The sequence below is a fragment of the Gopherus flavomarginatus genome, chromosome 1, assembly GCF_025201925.1.
Source record: "Gopherus flavomarginatus isolate rGopFla2 chromosome 1, rGopFla2.mat.asm, whole genome shotgun sequence".
Taxonomy (NCBI): Eukaryota; Metazoa; Chordata; order Testudines; family Testudinidae; genus Gopherus; species Gopherus flavomarginatus.
This window is the reverse complement of record NC_066617.1, coordinates 310,819,549-310,838,348: the sequence shown is the minus strand read 5'-3', so window position 1 is coordinate 310,838,348 and position 18,800 is coordinate 310,819,549. Positions and strand designations below refer to the sequence as shown.

At 40.1% G+C, this 18,800-nt stretch overlaps 1 protein-coding gene across 6 annotated transcripts in view; it reads left to right on the top strand.

Annotated features, from left to right (window-relative positions):
• The window catches only part of TSC22D1 (TSC22 domain family member 1), a 130,946-nt gene that overhangs the window by 97,477 nt on the left and 14,669 nt on the right, over positions 1-18,800 (top strand). Inside the window, exon 2 of one of the 6 annotated variants that reach the window (XM_050947717.1) lies at positions 11,683-11,840. The exons of 4 other annotated variants lie outside the window; for them this stretch is intronic. In XM_050947717.1, the coding sequence (XP_050803674.1) occupies positions 11,683-11,701 (19 nt within the window). In that variant the 3' untranslated portion in view covers positions 11,702-11,840. Of the gene's footprint in view, positions 1-10,478; positions 10,738-11,682; positions 11,841-18,800 lie in introns of those variants that run through there. One more of the 6 variants, XM_050947743.1, reaches the window with a different exon arrangement.

Genomic DNA, 18,800 nt, shown 5'->3' with positions numbered 1-18,800 from the left:
TATCCTCCTATACTGATGACATTGTAGTCTTAAACCTCACAAATCTTCCAAAGTGGTTTCATTTAGCATGAACAGGAAGGGTAACACTGTTAACTTTTTTGATAGCACAGGGAATAGCTGATTTAGCAGCAGGGTAGATTTGATTTAAATCATTAGTCAGGAAGACCCAATTTAATCATGGTTTTCTCCATAAAAGTGCATTCTTGATTGTTATAACCTTAATACATATTCTTCACATCTCAAAGGTAGGTGGAGGCTTCATTTTTAGAAGGTACACGCTATACATTTTTAAACAGTGGTTTATTTTGAAAATTTTTCAGATGAGTTTTACAGCTATATCAGAAAATGAATGATTGTTCGGTTATTTCATTTACCAAAGGTAATTGAAGCAGATATTTATGAAGTCATTGGGAGGTGAGCTATCTTGAATTCAACAGGTTAATCATTAATATTTGGAGGATTTTCTTGCCATGCTGCATTAGGAGGAGAACATCACCAGACACACACATTTAAATTGTTTTATTTAACTAAACAACATTAAGTAGTCTGGATTTTTTTCTTCAACAGAAAACATATGCTTGTTTTTGTTATAATATTATAAATGTCCCTCACTTTTCGCATTTAACTCCAGGCTTTTTCTCCTTGTCCAGATCTATTCCATCCCCAATAATTTTCTATTCATTGAACTTTTTGAAACTTTGCACTTTTAGTGAGAGGTAAGGGATTGACTCTGTGTACACAAACTTGCAGAGGGGCAATAGAGTTGAGGCTTATTATTTCTCACCTTTATTTTATTTATTTAAAAACATTTTTGCTGTTAACAAGCATGTTGCCTCTGGAAACACACATTCACAGTTTGAGAACTGCAAAACTAAGTATTTCTGATGGTATCTTCTGAACTGAGCCCTGAGTCCCATTGGGTAGATAGAAAGATTGACCTAAATAATCTACACAGAAGCCTATGGAATCCCATAAGATTGGGTCCCTAATCAATTAACTATTGGAACTCATTTACAAAACTTTTCTTAAACATTACATGAATATATTCTCATACTATAGAAATAGAATTTATAATCCCTATTCCGTGATGATCTCTTCGAACTATAATGTATCTTGATTTAAAACTCTCTTCAGGTTTTTCCTCAAAAATCATTTTATCAAAAAAATAAATTTAAATAAATATCTGATTTTTTTTTTTAATCATTGATTTTTGTCCACCCTGTGCAGTGTCATAGATATATATGGTTCTGCAAGGTCCTATAATTATGAGGAGCTTTGGGAAATATGAGCAGTTTCCTATCATGTTATTCTTTGGAACTTCTCTTAGAGGAAGGAATAAACTCACTGAAAGAGCTGCTTCATCCAGCCCACATGATCCTGCTAGTGGGCAGATATCTTGTGGTGAATGGCTCCTGAGTGTTAGTTCTATCAGCATGGACAACCTGGACCACATCCCTTGCAGGTTCAGCTTAACTCCACTGACTTATCTTTAACCCTTGCTAGGTGATCACCTTGATATCAGTACAATCCTACTTCCATTCATGGGTCTCACTCCTGATTTTGCTGCTGAGCAAAGGAGGAAGTCAAACAAGAAACAAAGTTTTTGTTTTTAATTTTAAAAAATTATCATTTTAATTAAAATCTTATTTTAAGGATATATTCATATTTTCATGAATATTTAAAAAAATAAACATCTCCATTGAGGGAAATTAAATATGCCTGTACTCTGAGTATATCTACACTACATTTAGACACCCGCGGCTCTCCCATGCCAGCTGACTCATGCTTGCAAGGCTTGGGCTGAGGGCTAATGTCAAAGGAAGTTTCCTGAGTAAGAAGTGTAACTACTGCTTGTATAAGTGTGGTGTGGCTAGCCCCTCTGAAAGGGAGACCACTCTAAATCTTGTCATAATGGAGCCTAGTGTCTCTCTGCTGACTTTAGTCAGCATGTAACAGGGGTCCGTCTCGTACTCTGGTCCTAACCCCCTAAACTGGGGGCAACTGGTCATAACCTCCTAAACACAACTCAGATCTCGCTGTGAATATGATGAGGAAAAATTAAAAACACAAATAATCTTTGTTCCTTTCTGATCTAACTATGTATGCACAAATTGGCTCAAATCCAGCTGTCCTCATGAAACATAAATTGACAATTCCTTGTAGGAGGAAATGCCTAACTCTGTTGTTGTGCTGTGCTAATCCAGGTTAATTAGTTCCGTTGCTCTAGATTTCACAGGTGCTATGACTAAGGAAGAGAATTTTCTTTTAGGATAGGGCAGCTAGGATAAAGGTCTTACCTATAGGTGGAAAGTGAGCAGAGTTAAGGTTGGTTTGTTAGAATCTTAAACATAGTCCCACAGTGTTGTTTGTTTGTTTTGTTTTTTTAAATTTAGGAATGTTTTAATGGGTGATAGGGTTCAGAATTTATCTTAATTTCTGTTTATAAATTTTCCTTATTTTTTGGGGGGGGGGCAGGAGGGTTTGAGAAGGCAGAGTATCGGAGGGGGGTGAATTTTTTTCATGCTATTGTACCTCAAACAGATGAATAGATTTTATTTGTAATTTCAGTGATTCCTGTCTGTCTTGTCTTGCATTCATGAATGTTGTGGTACAGGTTCTGCTAGTTATACTGATGGAATGTAAAGCATCCACAAAACTTCAACTTTGGTACCTCAGTGGGATTTACTTTATGTGGTAATTTTATCTTGATTACAGTTGGTTACAAGTGTTTTTTGCAAAATTGTAAGGTCGTAGAGACTGTTTCGGATCTGACCTAGAAACTGATTCATGTATTTTTAATGGCGAGGTTTATTATAATTCATTATTTGGTGGTTTAGCCACAACGTTAATGGACAGTATCCAGTTCATTCTAAATGAGCCATCCAGACTTCTGACCAAGTTCAGGATGGTTTGGCATTACTGACTTTTAAGCTTCAACAAGATTTGTAAGTAAGACACATTTCACATTTTGCAAACACCTGTAATCAGCAGCAGCCAAGAAAGAAATTTAAAATTAAACAGGATGTATGTAAATTTTTAATGCTTATTTAGCTGAAAGTTTTCTTACCTTTTAGATTTGGCTATCCACATTTTTGGAAATGAGGAGTAGAGAAATGAAGAGAAGGAGCAGAGTTGTATGCCTAAGGGATACAAGGGAGACTAAGTAATATCTCTTTTTTGTTTTGTTGGTTCTAATGCTGGATTGAAACACAGATCTGTTCTGTAACTGAAGACTCGAATATTGATTGAAAATGGGGGGGGGGGTAGCAAAAGTTCAAGTGGAGTTGGGTTTTTTTGTTTTGTTTTTTGATGTGTTGGTTTAAAGAAAAGTGTTAGCACTGAGAATGAAACAGGTATTTCAGACATGCTCTCTGCTTTGGCATCTCTATGCTGGTTTCAATTACAGTATCCTGGTTATGATCTATAAAGCAGTTATGGACAGGATTCATCTTGGTTTTTCTATCTGTCTTTGTTTCCTCCTTCCTTTCTCCCTTCATTTACTTGGTTCAATCCTCAGAGCATGGATCATTTCACGGCTTAGTTGAAATGAATGTCTTACGAAGCTGCATCTGAATATCAGAATTCTGAAAAAATCTGTTAAAGTCCATCTTTCAGATTTCACTTCGTAATAAAATTAAAACTAAAATATCAAGGAATACTAGAATGTTGAGACATACCATGGATTAAATGTTCAATGCATTGCATTTCCTGAGAGAATAAGCAATAATTTAAGCTTGCTAGACTTTTTAAAGAAATAGTGTTTGGACACCTGTGTCAGTGCATAATTGCAAAACATGCTTTTGGGATTCTAAATGATTATGGTTTATTGGTGGATATCAGTCCCAAATCATATGTTTTGTTAATAAGATGTTTAAAGCTAAATATTAAGGATCGTTTTTATACAGTTAAGAACCACCAAAAGGGCTCACGTGGTTTGTTTTAAAGTTTTCTGTTTCTGAAAGTGCTGATATTTGCAACAGAATTTTACATTCATCATTAATTTGTTGCTTTACATGAAAACTGATGTTTTATTAAAAGGCTTTAATCTTATTTCTTTAGAATGAAAATTAGCTTGCCTTCCACTTTATGCTTTTCAATATGGTAATGTCCGAATGTCGCAAACAGACATATTGGTCTGTAGTACATGAAGTGAAACCTGCTAGTGATTGCTATCTAAAAGTGTTTACTGCACATGGGTACTGCAGCTAACTCAGTGATGTGTAACACACTCAGGAATTCATGCTTGAACTGTTAATTTTACTGAGATTGATGCAAACAGTAAACTTCCCTAGTCAAATGCCAATTTTTGCAAAAAGCAAAACTCTTGTTTGTGTACAGTGGATGTTACATCTTGAATCACCATATCTAGTCTTAAGATGTGACATCCACTGAGGAAAATAAATGTAAAAACATTAGGTACCCTGACGCTACCATGCACTAAATCTTGTTTTTGTATTGTTCAAGGCTAACTTGCCTATATCTGACATCCTAGTGTACCCACAGTGGTAATTCATCTGTGTGCAATCTGTCACTTTATATAACAGCCAGAATGGTTCGGGACAAAAGGGGAAAAACATAGCTTGGTGATGAATTCTTTAATCTGACAAGGGAAGAAAGAAGATCCTTATACTTGAGGCATTTTCAGTTGTAGCTAGAGGCTGTTTTTCAAAGCAGTAAAAAATGTTCCATCACTTAACCAACCCGGCTGATTTAAGATTTCTTCTCGGTTTCTATTACTTGTAAGTTGTTGACCTTCACATAACTGAGTGTAGAGAACCCCAGCACTGAGCAATGATTCTAATTACTTGAACACACATTGCAACTGGAATTGGGAAACTTATGAGAATGTTCAGAAGAAAAATCCCATGTCCTATTCTCAGAGCAGCCCTCCCTTAATCAGTTAAGGGTATTTAAATTGAAGTCAGTCTCAACATGGTAACTAATGAACCCTTCTCAGTTTCTAATCTCTTTACTTTTATGAAGTTGACGTATAGGGTAAATAAAATAGCCTCCACTGGAGCACAGAACAATTCCAGAAATTAGAAAGTCATGAATCAGAATTATTAACGCACATTGACATCATGTAGAAAATGCATTGCTCAAGACCAGTTTAGCATTAGCTGGTGAAATGTGTAAGAGGTGATTGGAAGTAGGGATGGGAGATAGGTAATAGTGTGTGTGTGTGTGCACGCGCGTGCCCTCATGGGAGAGGTATGGCTATTCGTTGAGCCTGAACAGAGTACCCAGTGCTGTTCAGTATGGAGGTAGTGTAATGGGCATTCCGTGGAATACGTGCAATAAATCTCCCTATAACATGTCTGTTAAGTGTTCATTGCCAAGCTGACTGTCATGGATCTAGTTAACATCAGCAGCGAGAATTATAAGGATTGAAATAGCAAGATCAGAAGTTGCTTGTTTTTAGCACAGATTTAGGACCCCTCTAAAGCCTTTAGTGTCTCCTGCAAAATTTAAGTTTTCATTTATATACCAGTTCTAGCCCTCCTGACTGTGAAGAGAGCTGTTTTTGGGCCGGTGAAATACTGCCTGTCAGACAAAATGAGACAGTAGATCTGAGTGTGACCACCCCATTTATCTCCATGGAGTGTTAACTCTGGAGGCCAAAGATACCAGTGCCAGCAATGCCTACGTCACTACCTTGATAAGTCTGTTTAAATTATAAGCTATGTGCTTTATCCAAAGGGATGGAAACCTTTTAAAGGGACACAGTAAAAAGGCTGCCAACTTCATAGATGTTAAATAAGCACGTTTTATCCAAGGCTTGTAAAATGCATTCACCCAGGCAAGTAGGACGCTTGTGAAGTGTTGCCCAAAGAATTTTCTTATCAACCTTCTGGAAAAGCTATAGGTTGGCCCAGTAGCTAGTGCCCCCTCCACCTCACTCCCATTACAACAGATAGAACACTGAGGAGAGGGGTAGAGTAGCAAAGACAATCCTAGTCCCTGCTCCCACTCTTTGGATCCTTGTTGCAGCCTGGAATATGTAAAATCAAAATTAAGTAGCAGAGACATTTCCTCTCTCTAATGTAAAGGTGGGATAGAGGTAAGAAAAGCTCACTTGACAACATTTTATGGACTATGGCCACAGCCCGATCAAAGGGATAGATACCATCAAGTAATCCATCCCCTATCACTCAGCGCCAACAGTTGGCAGTCAAAGGCTTAGGGATATGCAGAGCATGGCGTTGCATCCCTGACCATCTTGACTAATAGTCAATAGTCAATAGTCATTGATGGACCTAGCCTCCAGGAGCTTATCTAATGTTTTTGAACCCAGTTTCACTTTGCAACATCTCCTGGCAATGAGTTACACATGGTGACTGTGTGTTGTATGAAGAAGTACTTCTGTTTGTTTTAAACTTGCTGCCTATTAATTTCATTGAGTGCTCCCAGGTTCTTGTGTTATGTGAAGGGGTAAATAAAACCTCCGTATTCTTTCTCCACATCAGTCAAGATTTTATAGACCTCTATCATAGGCCTCCCCTTATCTCTTTTCCATGCTGAACAGTCCCAGTCTTTTTAATTTCTCTTCATTCAGAAACTGTTCCATGCCCTTAATCATTTTTGTTGCCCTTTTCTGTACCTTTTGCGGTTCTAATAGATTTTTTGACACAGAGCAACCAGAACTGCATGCAGTATTCAAACTGTAAACGTACCATGGATTTATATAGTGGCATGATATTTACTGTCTTATCAATCACTTTCCTAACGTTCTCTTAGCTTTAACTGCCACTGCACACTGACTGGATGTTTTCAAGGAATTACCCATAGTGACTCCCAAGAGATTTCTTGAGTGGTAACAGTTAATTTAGACGCCCATCATTTTGTATGTATACTTGGGATTGTTTTCCAATATGCCTTACTTTGCATTTATCAACACTGAATTTCATCTACCATTTTCTTGCTCACCCAATTTTGTGAGATCCCTTTGTAACTTTTCTCAGTCTGCTATGGACTCAGCTATTTTGACTAATTTTGTATTGTCTGCAAACTTTGCCACCTCACTGTTTGCCCCATTTTCCAGATTGGTGAGATGTGATTTCTCTTTACAAAAGCTATGCTGACTCTCCCCAACAGATCGTGTTCATCTACATGTCTGATCATTGTGTTCTTTACTGTAGTTACACCGAATTTGCCCAGTACTGAAGTTAGGCTTACTGGCTTGTAATTGCTAGGATCGCCTCTGGAGTCTATTTTAAAAACCGACCTTATATTAGACATGCTCCAGTTATCTAGTACAGAAGCTGATTTAAGTGATAAATTAAGCCCCTTTGTTTTCAGTTTAAATCGATTTTTATTGAAAAATTCCCGCATTTTACAAAAAGTAGTATTCAGTTTTTCAGATTTTTTGTATCATTAAAATACATAAAAATAACTTGTCTTATAAAAATACACTACATTGTATGAGATATATGTATTACGATAATACATTAGTCTATGTATATGCAAAGTTGCCCATTGAAGTAGGGCTATGTATTAGTCTAGAACAGTGGTGGGCAACCTGTGGCACGCGACCTGTCAGGGTAATTTGCTGGCAGGCTGTGAGACAGTTTCTTTCCATTGACCTTCCACAGGCACGGCCACCCGCAGCTCCCAGTGGCTTCCCGGCCAATGGGAGCTGCGGGAAGCAACAGCTAGCATGTCCCTGCGGCCTGCGCCGCTTCATGCAATTCCAGTTGGCTGGGAATGGTGAACCGCAGCCACTGGGAGCTGCGGGCAGCTGTGCCTGCGCGTGGTCAATGTAAACAAAGTGTCTCGCAGCCTGCCAGTGGACTGCCTTGATGAGGCTGCGTGTTGGCTGCAGGTTGCCCACCACTGGTCTAGAAGATACACACAATAAACACAGACATGCATGTATAGGGCTGCCCAGAGGAGGGGGCAAGTGGGCCAGTTTGCCCTAGGTCCCGGGCCCTCCAGGGGCCCCCACGAGAGTTTTTTCGGGGCCACTGGAGCGGAATTTTTCACTCCGGGGACACCGGAAAACTGGCCCTGACTCCTCTTAGGGCCTTCAGTGCCCAAAGTGGCCAGAGCAGCCAAAGGTCAAGTAGGACGGCCGACACTACGGATGCAAGCCAGGTGACAGAGCTGGCTAAGGCCCTGGCATCCAAGGGCAAGCAGTTACGGAACTACCCTCTATATCAGCTTACCTCAGAATCCCCCATACAGTCTTTTACAAGGACAAGGTCTAGCTGCGGCCACACCCAGCCTTCCTGCCCAAGGTGGTCTCACCATTTTATATGGGCCAAGACGTTTACTTATGTAACTTTTTTCCAAAGCTGCATAAGTTGGAGAAGAAAGGTCAGCTGCATTTCCTAGACATCAGAAGGGCATTAGTCTTCTACATTGAAAGGATCAAGCCATTCCGCAAGTCAACGGTGTGGTTTGTGGTGGCAGACAGTGTCTGCTCAAAGAATTTCTTCTTGGATCACTGTCTGCATTCACTGCTGCTATGATCAGGCAAAGATACCACCTCCGGCAATTGTAGCCACCAATTCAACCAGGATGCAAGCCTCTTCGGCAGCTTTCCTAGGCAAAGTGCCAATCCAGGATATCTGTAGGACGGCCACCTGGTTGTCTGTCCACACAATCACATCCCATTATGTGCTTATCCAGCAAGCCTGGGATGATGCAGCTTTGGTAGAGCAGTACTGCATGCTGCTAGACTGTGAACTCAGAGTCCATCTGTTCGAGTTGTGTTGCTCATGTCCATTCCATTACCTGCCCCCTGCAAAAAAACAAACAAACCCAATTAATTTTGTTATGCTAGTTTTGCTGTCAAACAGTTTCTCTAAACTGGTGTGGATCCTTCAAACTGGGCCAGACTTCTGTTTTCCGCTGAGCAACCATACAGCCAGCCTTGGAAGACCCAACGGTAATACAAATAAATATGCTGTGCCCTGTTTGCAGTTACCTGTTTGTGGGCGTAATCAAATATATCCATATAGGGAAAACATGTGAAGGAAATACATAACTTATATTGTCTAGTAGTTAAAGCACAATATTCTGATTCACAAAAATTACGTTTTGTTCTCAAGCTTGTCACTGATCTGCTGTGTGAATTTGGGCTCAATTTCATTTGTAAAAAGGAATAATAATTACTTGAAAGCATTGTTAAGGTTAATTCCTTATCATTCATTAAGTGCTTTGAATCCTTCAGTGGAACCTATTCTGGAATTGCAAATGATTATTACGTTTCCCTCTGAGTATGCTATCCTGCACCACGTTTAGTTTCTTGTCCTGGACTTCCCAGACAAACAAGCTAATTTCTGGTTCTCTAGCTCATGCATAGAGTATAAATATGAGTTGCATGTGACATTCATTCTGTTTTCTGTAACAAGCTGTAGTACTGTAAACTTTTTTCTAGAGGTATTATGCATGACCATGTAAAGTATCACAAAATGTATCTGATGTGTCAAACCATTGCAGGATGATGGTCAGGGATCCTAGAAATCTGTTTGCCACAGAAAAAAGCAGAATTTGCATTTGTACAGAGAATCTTTAGTTTTTACGTTTTGTGAGGGGAAAAAATAACATTGACTATTAACTAAAGTTTACTGAAAGTATCAGTGTCATTTACTCAATGTACACAACCTCCCCTTCTTGCTGATTTTTTTGAATGTGCTTTAAATTTACAGCAGAACCCTGTTTAGTCAATCTAATTGGGACCAGGGCCAGATTGAATAATCAAACATTGAGATAATCAGGAGAATTGGCAAAGAGCTTTCTATCCTTTATTTTAAAATGGGGGGAGGGGAAAGACTCCACCTGATGGCCCAAGCCCCAACCGCTGTCAGCCGTGGACAGCTGGTGGTTCGGTTGATACGGAGAGCCGGATAATGGAAACTTGGATAAACAGGGTTCTGCTGTATATCAGTAAAACATGTTGAGCTGATATACATGAACAGTTTGGTAGGGGGAGTGTCACTGTCATCATGGAGATTTACTTTATTCTAATAAGAGTAGGAACACCATAGAGAGCCTACTTTCAGGTTATAGTCACTAGTCATCACCATGACATAGACCCTGTTTTCCCCACGCACTTTCTGCATACTGAAGTTTTCTAGCTAATCCAGTGCTGGCACTTGTCTGTGTGCTTAATTACTGCTGTCATTTAACTACCAGAATTTAGTGTGAGAGAGCAACATGAGATAGTGGATTTTCTTTAAGCAGAATAATGAGAACGTGTAACAATTAGCATACAGTACTCCAAAAAATGGAGAGCACAGGGTGACTTACTTTCAGAATTGGAGAAGTGTGCACTGTTAAAAGAAGATATACCACCTGTGGCTGTTTATGTTTATTGGGATTTCACTTCTCAAGATGTTAATCTTGCTTGATTTTATGTAACAGCACATCATGTGATCTCAAGCTCTGTGATGTCATCATTTGTCTGTCTTGTTTCTGTTGATCATGACCCAACCACTGTTAAACACAGTAAACTTTGAATAGAAGCAAAGGAATAATCGTTAACAGCAAGGCTTTTTAATTCTTGAAAGTGAGTTCAGGGCTCACAATTTAACAGTGGAATGCTAATACTAATTTTACTCATGCTAAGAATGTAAGTGTTTCTTCAGTGCTTCATTCTGTGAGAAATAATCAGTAGTCATACTAAATAATCTAAATAGTCATGTCAATGAAAGTGACACTTCTCCAAGGACAAAACTGTGACGGAATAGCCATGAAAGTATTGTTCTTGGAGTTGGAACAGCATCTTAAGAGGTATTTGTAAAGCTTTTATTTTCCTTTAAGATTCTTGGTTGTTTAAGCAGTTCTTAAACTTACTGTTCGAGTGAGTGTTTGTTTAAAAATGATATTGCTACTCTTAATTTAAGGTGCTTGTCTGTTTATTAAAGCTGTTTCTCAAAAGAGAAGCCTGATACTGATTCAGAGATAAGTGCTTTGCTATGCTGAGTGATTTTACTTTTTCACCAACATCTCCACTCTTTGAAAAGAGCTAGACCTATCTTGAAATTTAAAATTGATTTAATCAAAAACTGTTGGCAAACCGTGTATTTAGAAACTATTTTCTTTTAAAAAGTTGTGTGCTTTATAAATTCATTGCAGGTATATAATGTGGTGACTCCCTGCTGAAATGCATAACTTTTTTAAAAACCGAATAATCCTGTTTAACAAGATTAAAATTTTAGAGTTAATTACAGAATGTTTTTGTACCCTTTTAAATGACTTTTTCAACAGAAGTTTTGCAGAGTTACATACTGCCTGTTTTCTACTCTCTTCAAACACCTACAAAGAAAAGTTGAATATATTATTTATATTGTTCTGTGTTACAAATTGAAATGATCTTGAATTGTGGTTTCATATTCAGCAAATCGCTTAATGTTTATTCTCCTTTGGCCACCTGAGCAGAGCTGCATGACATATTTGGGATTAATTTGCTTTACAAGTTTTGATTTTTATCAGATTCCTGATTTTAAAAAGAAAATTTCAAGTATTAACTTGAAGAATGAGAGGGATTTTTTTACAGAGCTTGAATTAAGGTACATGTAATATTGTTTATGAAAGTAGAAAAGCCTTGGTTCCTTCATGTTACATAATTGCTATTTGCCTTGTGCAAATAAATACCTTTACCTTTATGGGGAAAATGTAATAACATAACATTTTATATTTCCCAACACCAATAATGGGTGTTGTTTTTTTTAACAGACCCAGTGATGACATGTAGGTTTTTCTGGATGGAGGAAGTTGGAGGGTAGATTCTCACCCTACCCTGGTGCCCTCCCTTCCCCCCAAACATATGAAAGCAACTTTCATACCCTTTGTTCAGAATCCTAGTCTTGGTATTAGTTGCTGTGTGATTATAGTGTAAATAGAGGATAAATAATAAAAGCTTCTTTGCTTATGAAAATTTCAAAGGTTTGACTTGCTGTCTTGGTTTTGCCTTGCCCAGAAAATCTGACATAATATACTTCGTTGTTTTTATTGTATTCAGGAACACTAAAATAGTAACTTAACACATTCCATTTGAAGGTGTTTTCATGTCACTGCCTTTAATGTCTTTAGAGAAAAACTTTTTCTCCATAGTGTGAGTGGAGTATTCAAACAAACAAAAACACAACCCTCTTAATTTATACATTGGGAAGCTGCTATAAAATTAGTTATCTAATATTGAGATTCATTCAGCAAGCAACTGTTTTTAAATGTTTGACTTGTAAGTATTCTCAAATGTTGAAGGTAAATACACTATTACACTGAACTGGTTGGTATCTTAGCACTTAACAAGGCTAGCAATCATTATTGATAACTCATTTCAAAGGTAGCTCGTGACAACAGTTTACAGATGCTTCCCTGCTCATAAACAATATATGTGAGTATTGCAGCAACCTGGGTTACTGCATATTTCCAAACTAGGAATATATTTCTCAATGTTTGGATCAATCATAGCCCAGAAAAAGAGCAGCAAGCATGTTAATCATGGAGAAAAAAGATTTTCTGACCTTTCTGCCCTGCAACTTGAAGCTTTGTTATAAGCGATATTCAGTCTTACATAATGCTGTGTTAGACACAGTACCTCAGCTCATGAAAACACCCATCAGCAGCTGTTGTATAAACAGGATTTGTGTGTACTTTACTGTGTTCCTTGTTTCAACAGGTTACCTCTTTTTATTTACTAATTATTTTGCTGCTGCTTTGAGTGATGTCCCCTATTGTATTCCACTGAGGGTTATGCATAAACACCATGTGTCCGGAATCAGCAAATTTGAAAGCAGTGTGCCTTGGTCCACACATGCACCCTGGCTCTCCTCGTGCTCCTATCTGAGGCAATAAACGGCAGGGCAGTCCACAATATGCATATTACTTCATTTCCCATAGAAGCGTGTTGGATAATTATACTCTAGATGCTTTTCTGGAAACTAGGATTGGATAATAGACATGCTACTCACCAGTTTCAAAATAAGCAGAACCCTTTGTCTTCCTTAGTTTTTATTGGCTGTTGCCACCGTGTCATTTCCCACCTGGAAGAGATAGACACTACTGAAATACCGTGTATAGCTTAGAAGGGCTCATTGTTACTCAGTTGTTTCTTCACTGAAGACATGACTGTTGCAACACTGTTGAACACACACAGTATAGATATAAGTAGTATGTAATTGCTAATCTGCATGTGTAAAATTTATTTTAGAGCCTGTTTTTCTATGTGCTAGGTCTTTTTACTATAAGAGATCTGTATTTTTATTACTGTGAACTCCTGGCAGTGACCACTGTAATTAAAGGGTGAGGTTGTAAAACACTTTCCATTATAATGCCCATTTTCAAATGCTTATAACTTTGTGCAACAATCATTCTTTGGGCTAAAATTTTCCATATTTGGTCTCTTGTGATGGTTTTTGAACAGCCCTGTTACTGACATGGCTGATTTAATGTTGCAATTTAGCTTGGAAATATTTGTTGAGGAACAGCGCATTACCTTAGTCTAAAAAAACAACCTGGTGTTGATTTGATTGAATGAGTGTTTTAAAAATTGCCTGTTGAGCATGAAGAGTAGAAGGCTTTTTGCTAAGCTCATTAAATGTGCCATGAGGGAATGATGCACTGTGTGTGTATGCACAGCAAATTTAATTTTCACAGTGAATTGCTTAATCCCCCAAATTCCTCCAGCCCAGCCAATCCTGAGATTCTTAAAAGTATCCCAAGGTCTGGCAAAAAGGGTTTCTTGCTTCTGGAGCAGGTTTGAAATATTTAGTCTCTTGGAGCCACTAGTTGAAATTGAGGCAGATTTGGCTCAAACCATTCTCTTTGAGAGAGGCTGAGTTCTATGCAGTTTACTACATAGAATTTTAAGAGCCAACCTTAATAGGATCTCTGTTGGCTGTGTGTGTATGTTAAAATGCCCATGACACATTTTGTATGAGCTGGGGTTTGCTCCGATGTTGTCGTATAAATTTTCCCCTTCACTCATGGTCATACAGCAACTTGTGTACATCATTTGGCTGCTGCCCTCTGTCCCCAGAGGCTGCTGCAATGCCTGGGTGGACATGCTTTGGGCTGACAAAAGGAGTTGGATAAATGCACAATAAAATCTGAGCCAAGTGTCTTTGTTAGCAAACTGCTGAGGTTGAGAAGTGCTGCTCCAAACAGTTGAATTACATGTGTTGATTTCAGAAAAGGGGGAAATAAATTAACAGTGGAAATCACAAGTTAAGGTTAGGTGTACAATTCTACCGCTGTTCAATAATAAATACCTATAGACTTCTGTCTGCAACAATAAATTAAATTTAATCCTGCTTGTAGTGATAGCAGCCTCCCTCCAGGCTTTCTCCTTTGTTCCATTCATAGTTTGAGGCCAGAAGGAACCATTTGATAATCTAAGATGATCTCCTGTACAGTAACTCCTCACTTAAAGTCCTGGTTATTGTTACGTTGCTGATCAATTAGGGAACATGCTCCCTTCTAAACTCGTTTGGCAGCTGCCTGCTTTGTCCACTGCTTGCAGGAAGAGCAGCATGTTGCAGCTAGCTGGTGGGGGCTTGGAACCAGGATGGACCAGCAGCCTCCTATCAGCTCCCCACTCCCCTAAGTTTCCTATGCAGCAGCTGCCCAGCAGGCTATCAATTGCAGCTATCCCTCCCCCCACTGCCATGTGCTGCTCCTGCCCTCTGCCTTGGAGCTGCTCCCCAAGCCTCTTGCTTGCTGTGTGGGGAGGGGGAGGTGTCTAATGTCAGGGTGTCCCTGTCCACCCTGCTCCTAGACCCCACTTACCCCTTCTCCATATAGAGCAGGGTGGGGACATGGAGGGAGGGGGAGAGAGAGAGAGAAACCCTGGGGCAGCAGCTGCTGTCTTAACTTCCTGATCCACTTAAAAAGACAATGTACTTAAGAGTGGGTCAGCTTGCTTAAAGGGGCAGTGTGCATCCCTCTTCTCCCCCCCCCACACACAAGGTGTGTCTGTGTCTGCTATGCTATCTCCCCTCCCCTCCATTCCTGCTGCCTTGTAGAGTGAGAGGCTACATTAACAACGTGTTAACCCTTGAGGGCTGAGCCGAGTGCTAGTTCATCATTTAGCACAAGGGTTCTCAAACTGGTGGTCGGAACCCCTCAGGGGCCACGAGGTTGTTACATGGGGGGGTTGCGAGCTGTCAGCCTCCACCCCAAAACCTGCTTTGCCTCCAGCATTTATAATGGTGTTAAATATATAAAGTATTTTTAGTTTATATGGGAGGGGGTCGCACTCAGAGCCTTGCTTTGTGAAAGGGGTCACCAGTACAAAAGTTTGAGAACCACTGATTTAGCAGCAAGGCATTCCCTGAGACTATCCCACTCTCTTCCACCCTCTAATTTCACCACCTCAACCAAACTTCACAATCATCATAGCTGTGAATGATATTAAATTGTTGGTTTTAAAACGTACTCTGTGTGTGTAGATAGTTTCTTGTCTGGTGAAAAAATTTCCCTAGAACCTAACCCCTGTTTACATTAATTCTTGTGGTGAAATTGGATTCGCTTAACATAGTTTTGCTTAAAGTTGCATTTTTCAGGAAGATAACTACAAAGTTAAGTGAGGAGTTACTGTATAACACAGGCCATTAAATTTCCCTCAGTTCCTCCTGTACTGAGCCCAGTAATTTTGTGTTTGATTAAAGCATATCTTCCAGAAAAGCATCCAGTCTTGATTTAAAGGCCTCGAGAGATGGAGAATTTAATACTTCCTTATGCAGTTGATTCTAATGGTTAATCAGTTTCATATTTCTTTTTTTCGTTTCTGTTTAATTGTACCTTATTTCTTTTCATCTGTCTGGCTTCAGTTTCCAGCCACTGGTTCATGTTATGCCTTTCTCTGCTAGGTTAAAGAACTCTTTAGTATCAAGTATTTTCTCCCTGTGGAGGTACTTATACACTGTAATCAAGTCACTTCTCAGTCTTTTTGATACAAATAAACAAATTGAGGGTTTTTTTCAGTCGTCAAATCATTTTTGTGCTCTTCTGCACCATCTCCAGTTTTTTTCAACATCCTTTTTAAAATCAGCAAAGAATCCTGTGCCACCTTATAGACGTTTTGGAGCATGAGCTTTCATGGGTGAATACCCACTTCGTCAGATGCATGACACCTTTTTAAAATGTGGACATCAGAATTGTAAATAGCATTCCAGCATATATTGACATGTCATACTAGGACAGGGGTCGGTAAGCACCCTGGCGGGCTGGGCCAATTTGTTTACTTGCCGCGTCGGCAGGTTTGGCCAACCGTGGCTCCCACTGGCCACGGTTTGCCATCCCAGGCCAATGGAGGCGGCTGGAAGTGACGCGGGCGAGGGATGTGCTGACCACGGCTTCCCACCACCCCTATTGGCCTGGGACAGCGAACCGCGGCCAGTGGAAGCAGCGATCGCCTGAATCTACCGATGTCACAGGTAAACAAACTGGCCCAGCCTGCCAGGGTGCTTACCATGGTGAGCCGCGTGCCAGAGGTTGCAGACCATTGAGATACACCCTTGAACAGGCCAGATTCAGGCATAGACTTGTACCTCAGCTCCCAGAGTCATGTGATGAAATCAAAAGTTTGGCTTTCATTTAAAAACTGGCTTGCTTCTAGCCATTGTGGTTACTCAGGAAACTTGAATGATGTGACTGATGCAGTAGTGTATCCCTGAATTTGCAGAGAGCCTCTAGTAGAGGGAATAGCAGTAGCCAGTAGAGCCAAGGAAGAATTAACGTGTTCTATACCTAGGACCAGAGCAGACCAGGCAGGCCTTCCCAGCTCTAGCGGTTGCCTTGAGTGGTTTTGGGGGGAGGCTTGGATGCCTCTGTGGGCTCTGTGAAATTAGTTCTGCATGGGTGGGGCTCAGATGTCCTCTGGGCTATGTTTCTCTGACCATTTGTCTCCACTGGTCAAATCAGTGGGGAGGGGATGGTACTCTAGCCTGTTTCAATGAGACCTAGATCAAAGCAATCTAATGAACGGTTATTGTGCATCAGCAGGGTCCACATAGTGCACAGCAGGCTGGTGAGAAGTAGATTCACACCCCAGCTTGCTGCAAGCTAAATATTCACGTAGACGTGCCCTTATGCCACCTGCTACTGAGGTGCCATTCAGAGTAGATGTGTACAGACCTTTCTTGTGTGGTTCACTCTCTCCTCCATGCTTTCAGAGCATTGTAATGATTAATGGTGTTGGCATTTTAAAATTGTCATTGAGTTAACTCCCTATTTAAGATGAATAAGAGAGCTCACATCTTTGAGCACTTTCAGGCTTCTGGGCATCACTAAGGCTATGGCTGCACTAGCACTTTTGTTAGTAAATGTATGTCACTCAGGTGTGAAAAAATGCCCCACTGAGTGACATAAGTTACACCAACCGAAGCACCATTGCAGACAATGGTACTGATATAGCTACCTCCGCTCATTGGGACTGGTTTAATTATGTCGATGGGAGAGCTGTTTCCTGTTGACATAGAGCGGCTACTGCATCCATACAGCACTGCCACGGTAAGCTCGCTAGTGTAGACTTTTTTCTGGGGAGTGGAAGGGAAAGAGGGTTTGATAACCAGGAAGGCTGAAGGCTTTTTTTTAAAAAAAAAAACTGACTTTGGAGAATAGGATGACACCACCCCAAAAAAGTGCTGGGTCAATGACCCAGCATGGACTAGCCCAACTCAAGTCCTAGTTTGAACTAAGGATTTTTGTAAGGGTATGCAAAACATTTAGTGCACCATTCTTCAGGCAGTAGACCTAATATAATACTAGGGAATGATGAGGACTGCTCCATAATTAATATGGACAACGTTAACACAAATTTAGCCAATGCCAAGTACTTTAAAGAGATTAACCAGGTGTTGCATAAGTATGAAATTCTAAGTCTTAATCTTTACTTGGCAAATCATGTATTAAAAGATTAGACGATAGATCTTCTGTAGTTCTCGGAAGGTCAGGGATGGCTGGGTGTCGGTGGCTTCTGTCCAGGACAGTGGTGTTCAAATGGTGTCTTAGTTCCAGCTTACGGAATTTGTGTTCTGTTTGAAAGCCAGCAGAGTTTCAAAGCCTTGGAGAATGAGAGCCCAAGCCTGTTTTGCCCAGAGGCCTCTTTATGCCACTGGATGGTGTGAAGGAGGGTCCTAAAGGCAACAAACTTCCCCCAGGCAATACCTGCAGTGTTCCCCTGCTGGTGAAATGACTACATCAGTCCCTTACAATTTTCCCTGTAGGAGGTGTGTCCAGGTTACATGCAAAGGAGGATGCTGAACTGGAGCTCCGCTGTGCTGTGACTAGAGAGAGAGGCATGGGGAACCCAAGAATAAATTAGAGTATCCTGAGGCTTTTACAGTTTACATTGAAGGTAGGCAGACATTCCCCACCCCCAGAGTATCAAAAGGCTTAAATGCAACTTTGTCCCCACTCCTTCATTCCTGTGCTGAATTAAAGGTAGATAATCATGATGTACAAAATAACAAATCAGATATTTATAATACATGTTTTGTTCTTTATTTCTTCCTATTTTATAGTTTGAAATTGCTGAAGAGCATTCATATACTTATAGATTCTAAGGGCTGGTCCACACTACGGGGGGGAAATCGATCTTAGATACGCAACTTCAGCTACGTGAATAACGTAGCTGAAGTCAAATATCTAAGATCGGATTACTCACCCGTCCACACCGCGTGGGATTGATGTTCGCGGCTCTCCCTGTCGATTCCGGAACTCCGTTGGGGTTGATGGAGTTCCGGAATCGATATAAGCGCGCTCGGGGATCGATATATCGCGTCTAGATTAGACGCGATATATCAATCCCCGAGCAATCGATTTTAACCCGCCGATACGGCGGGTAGTCT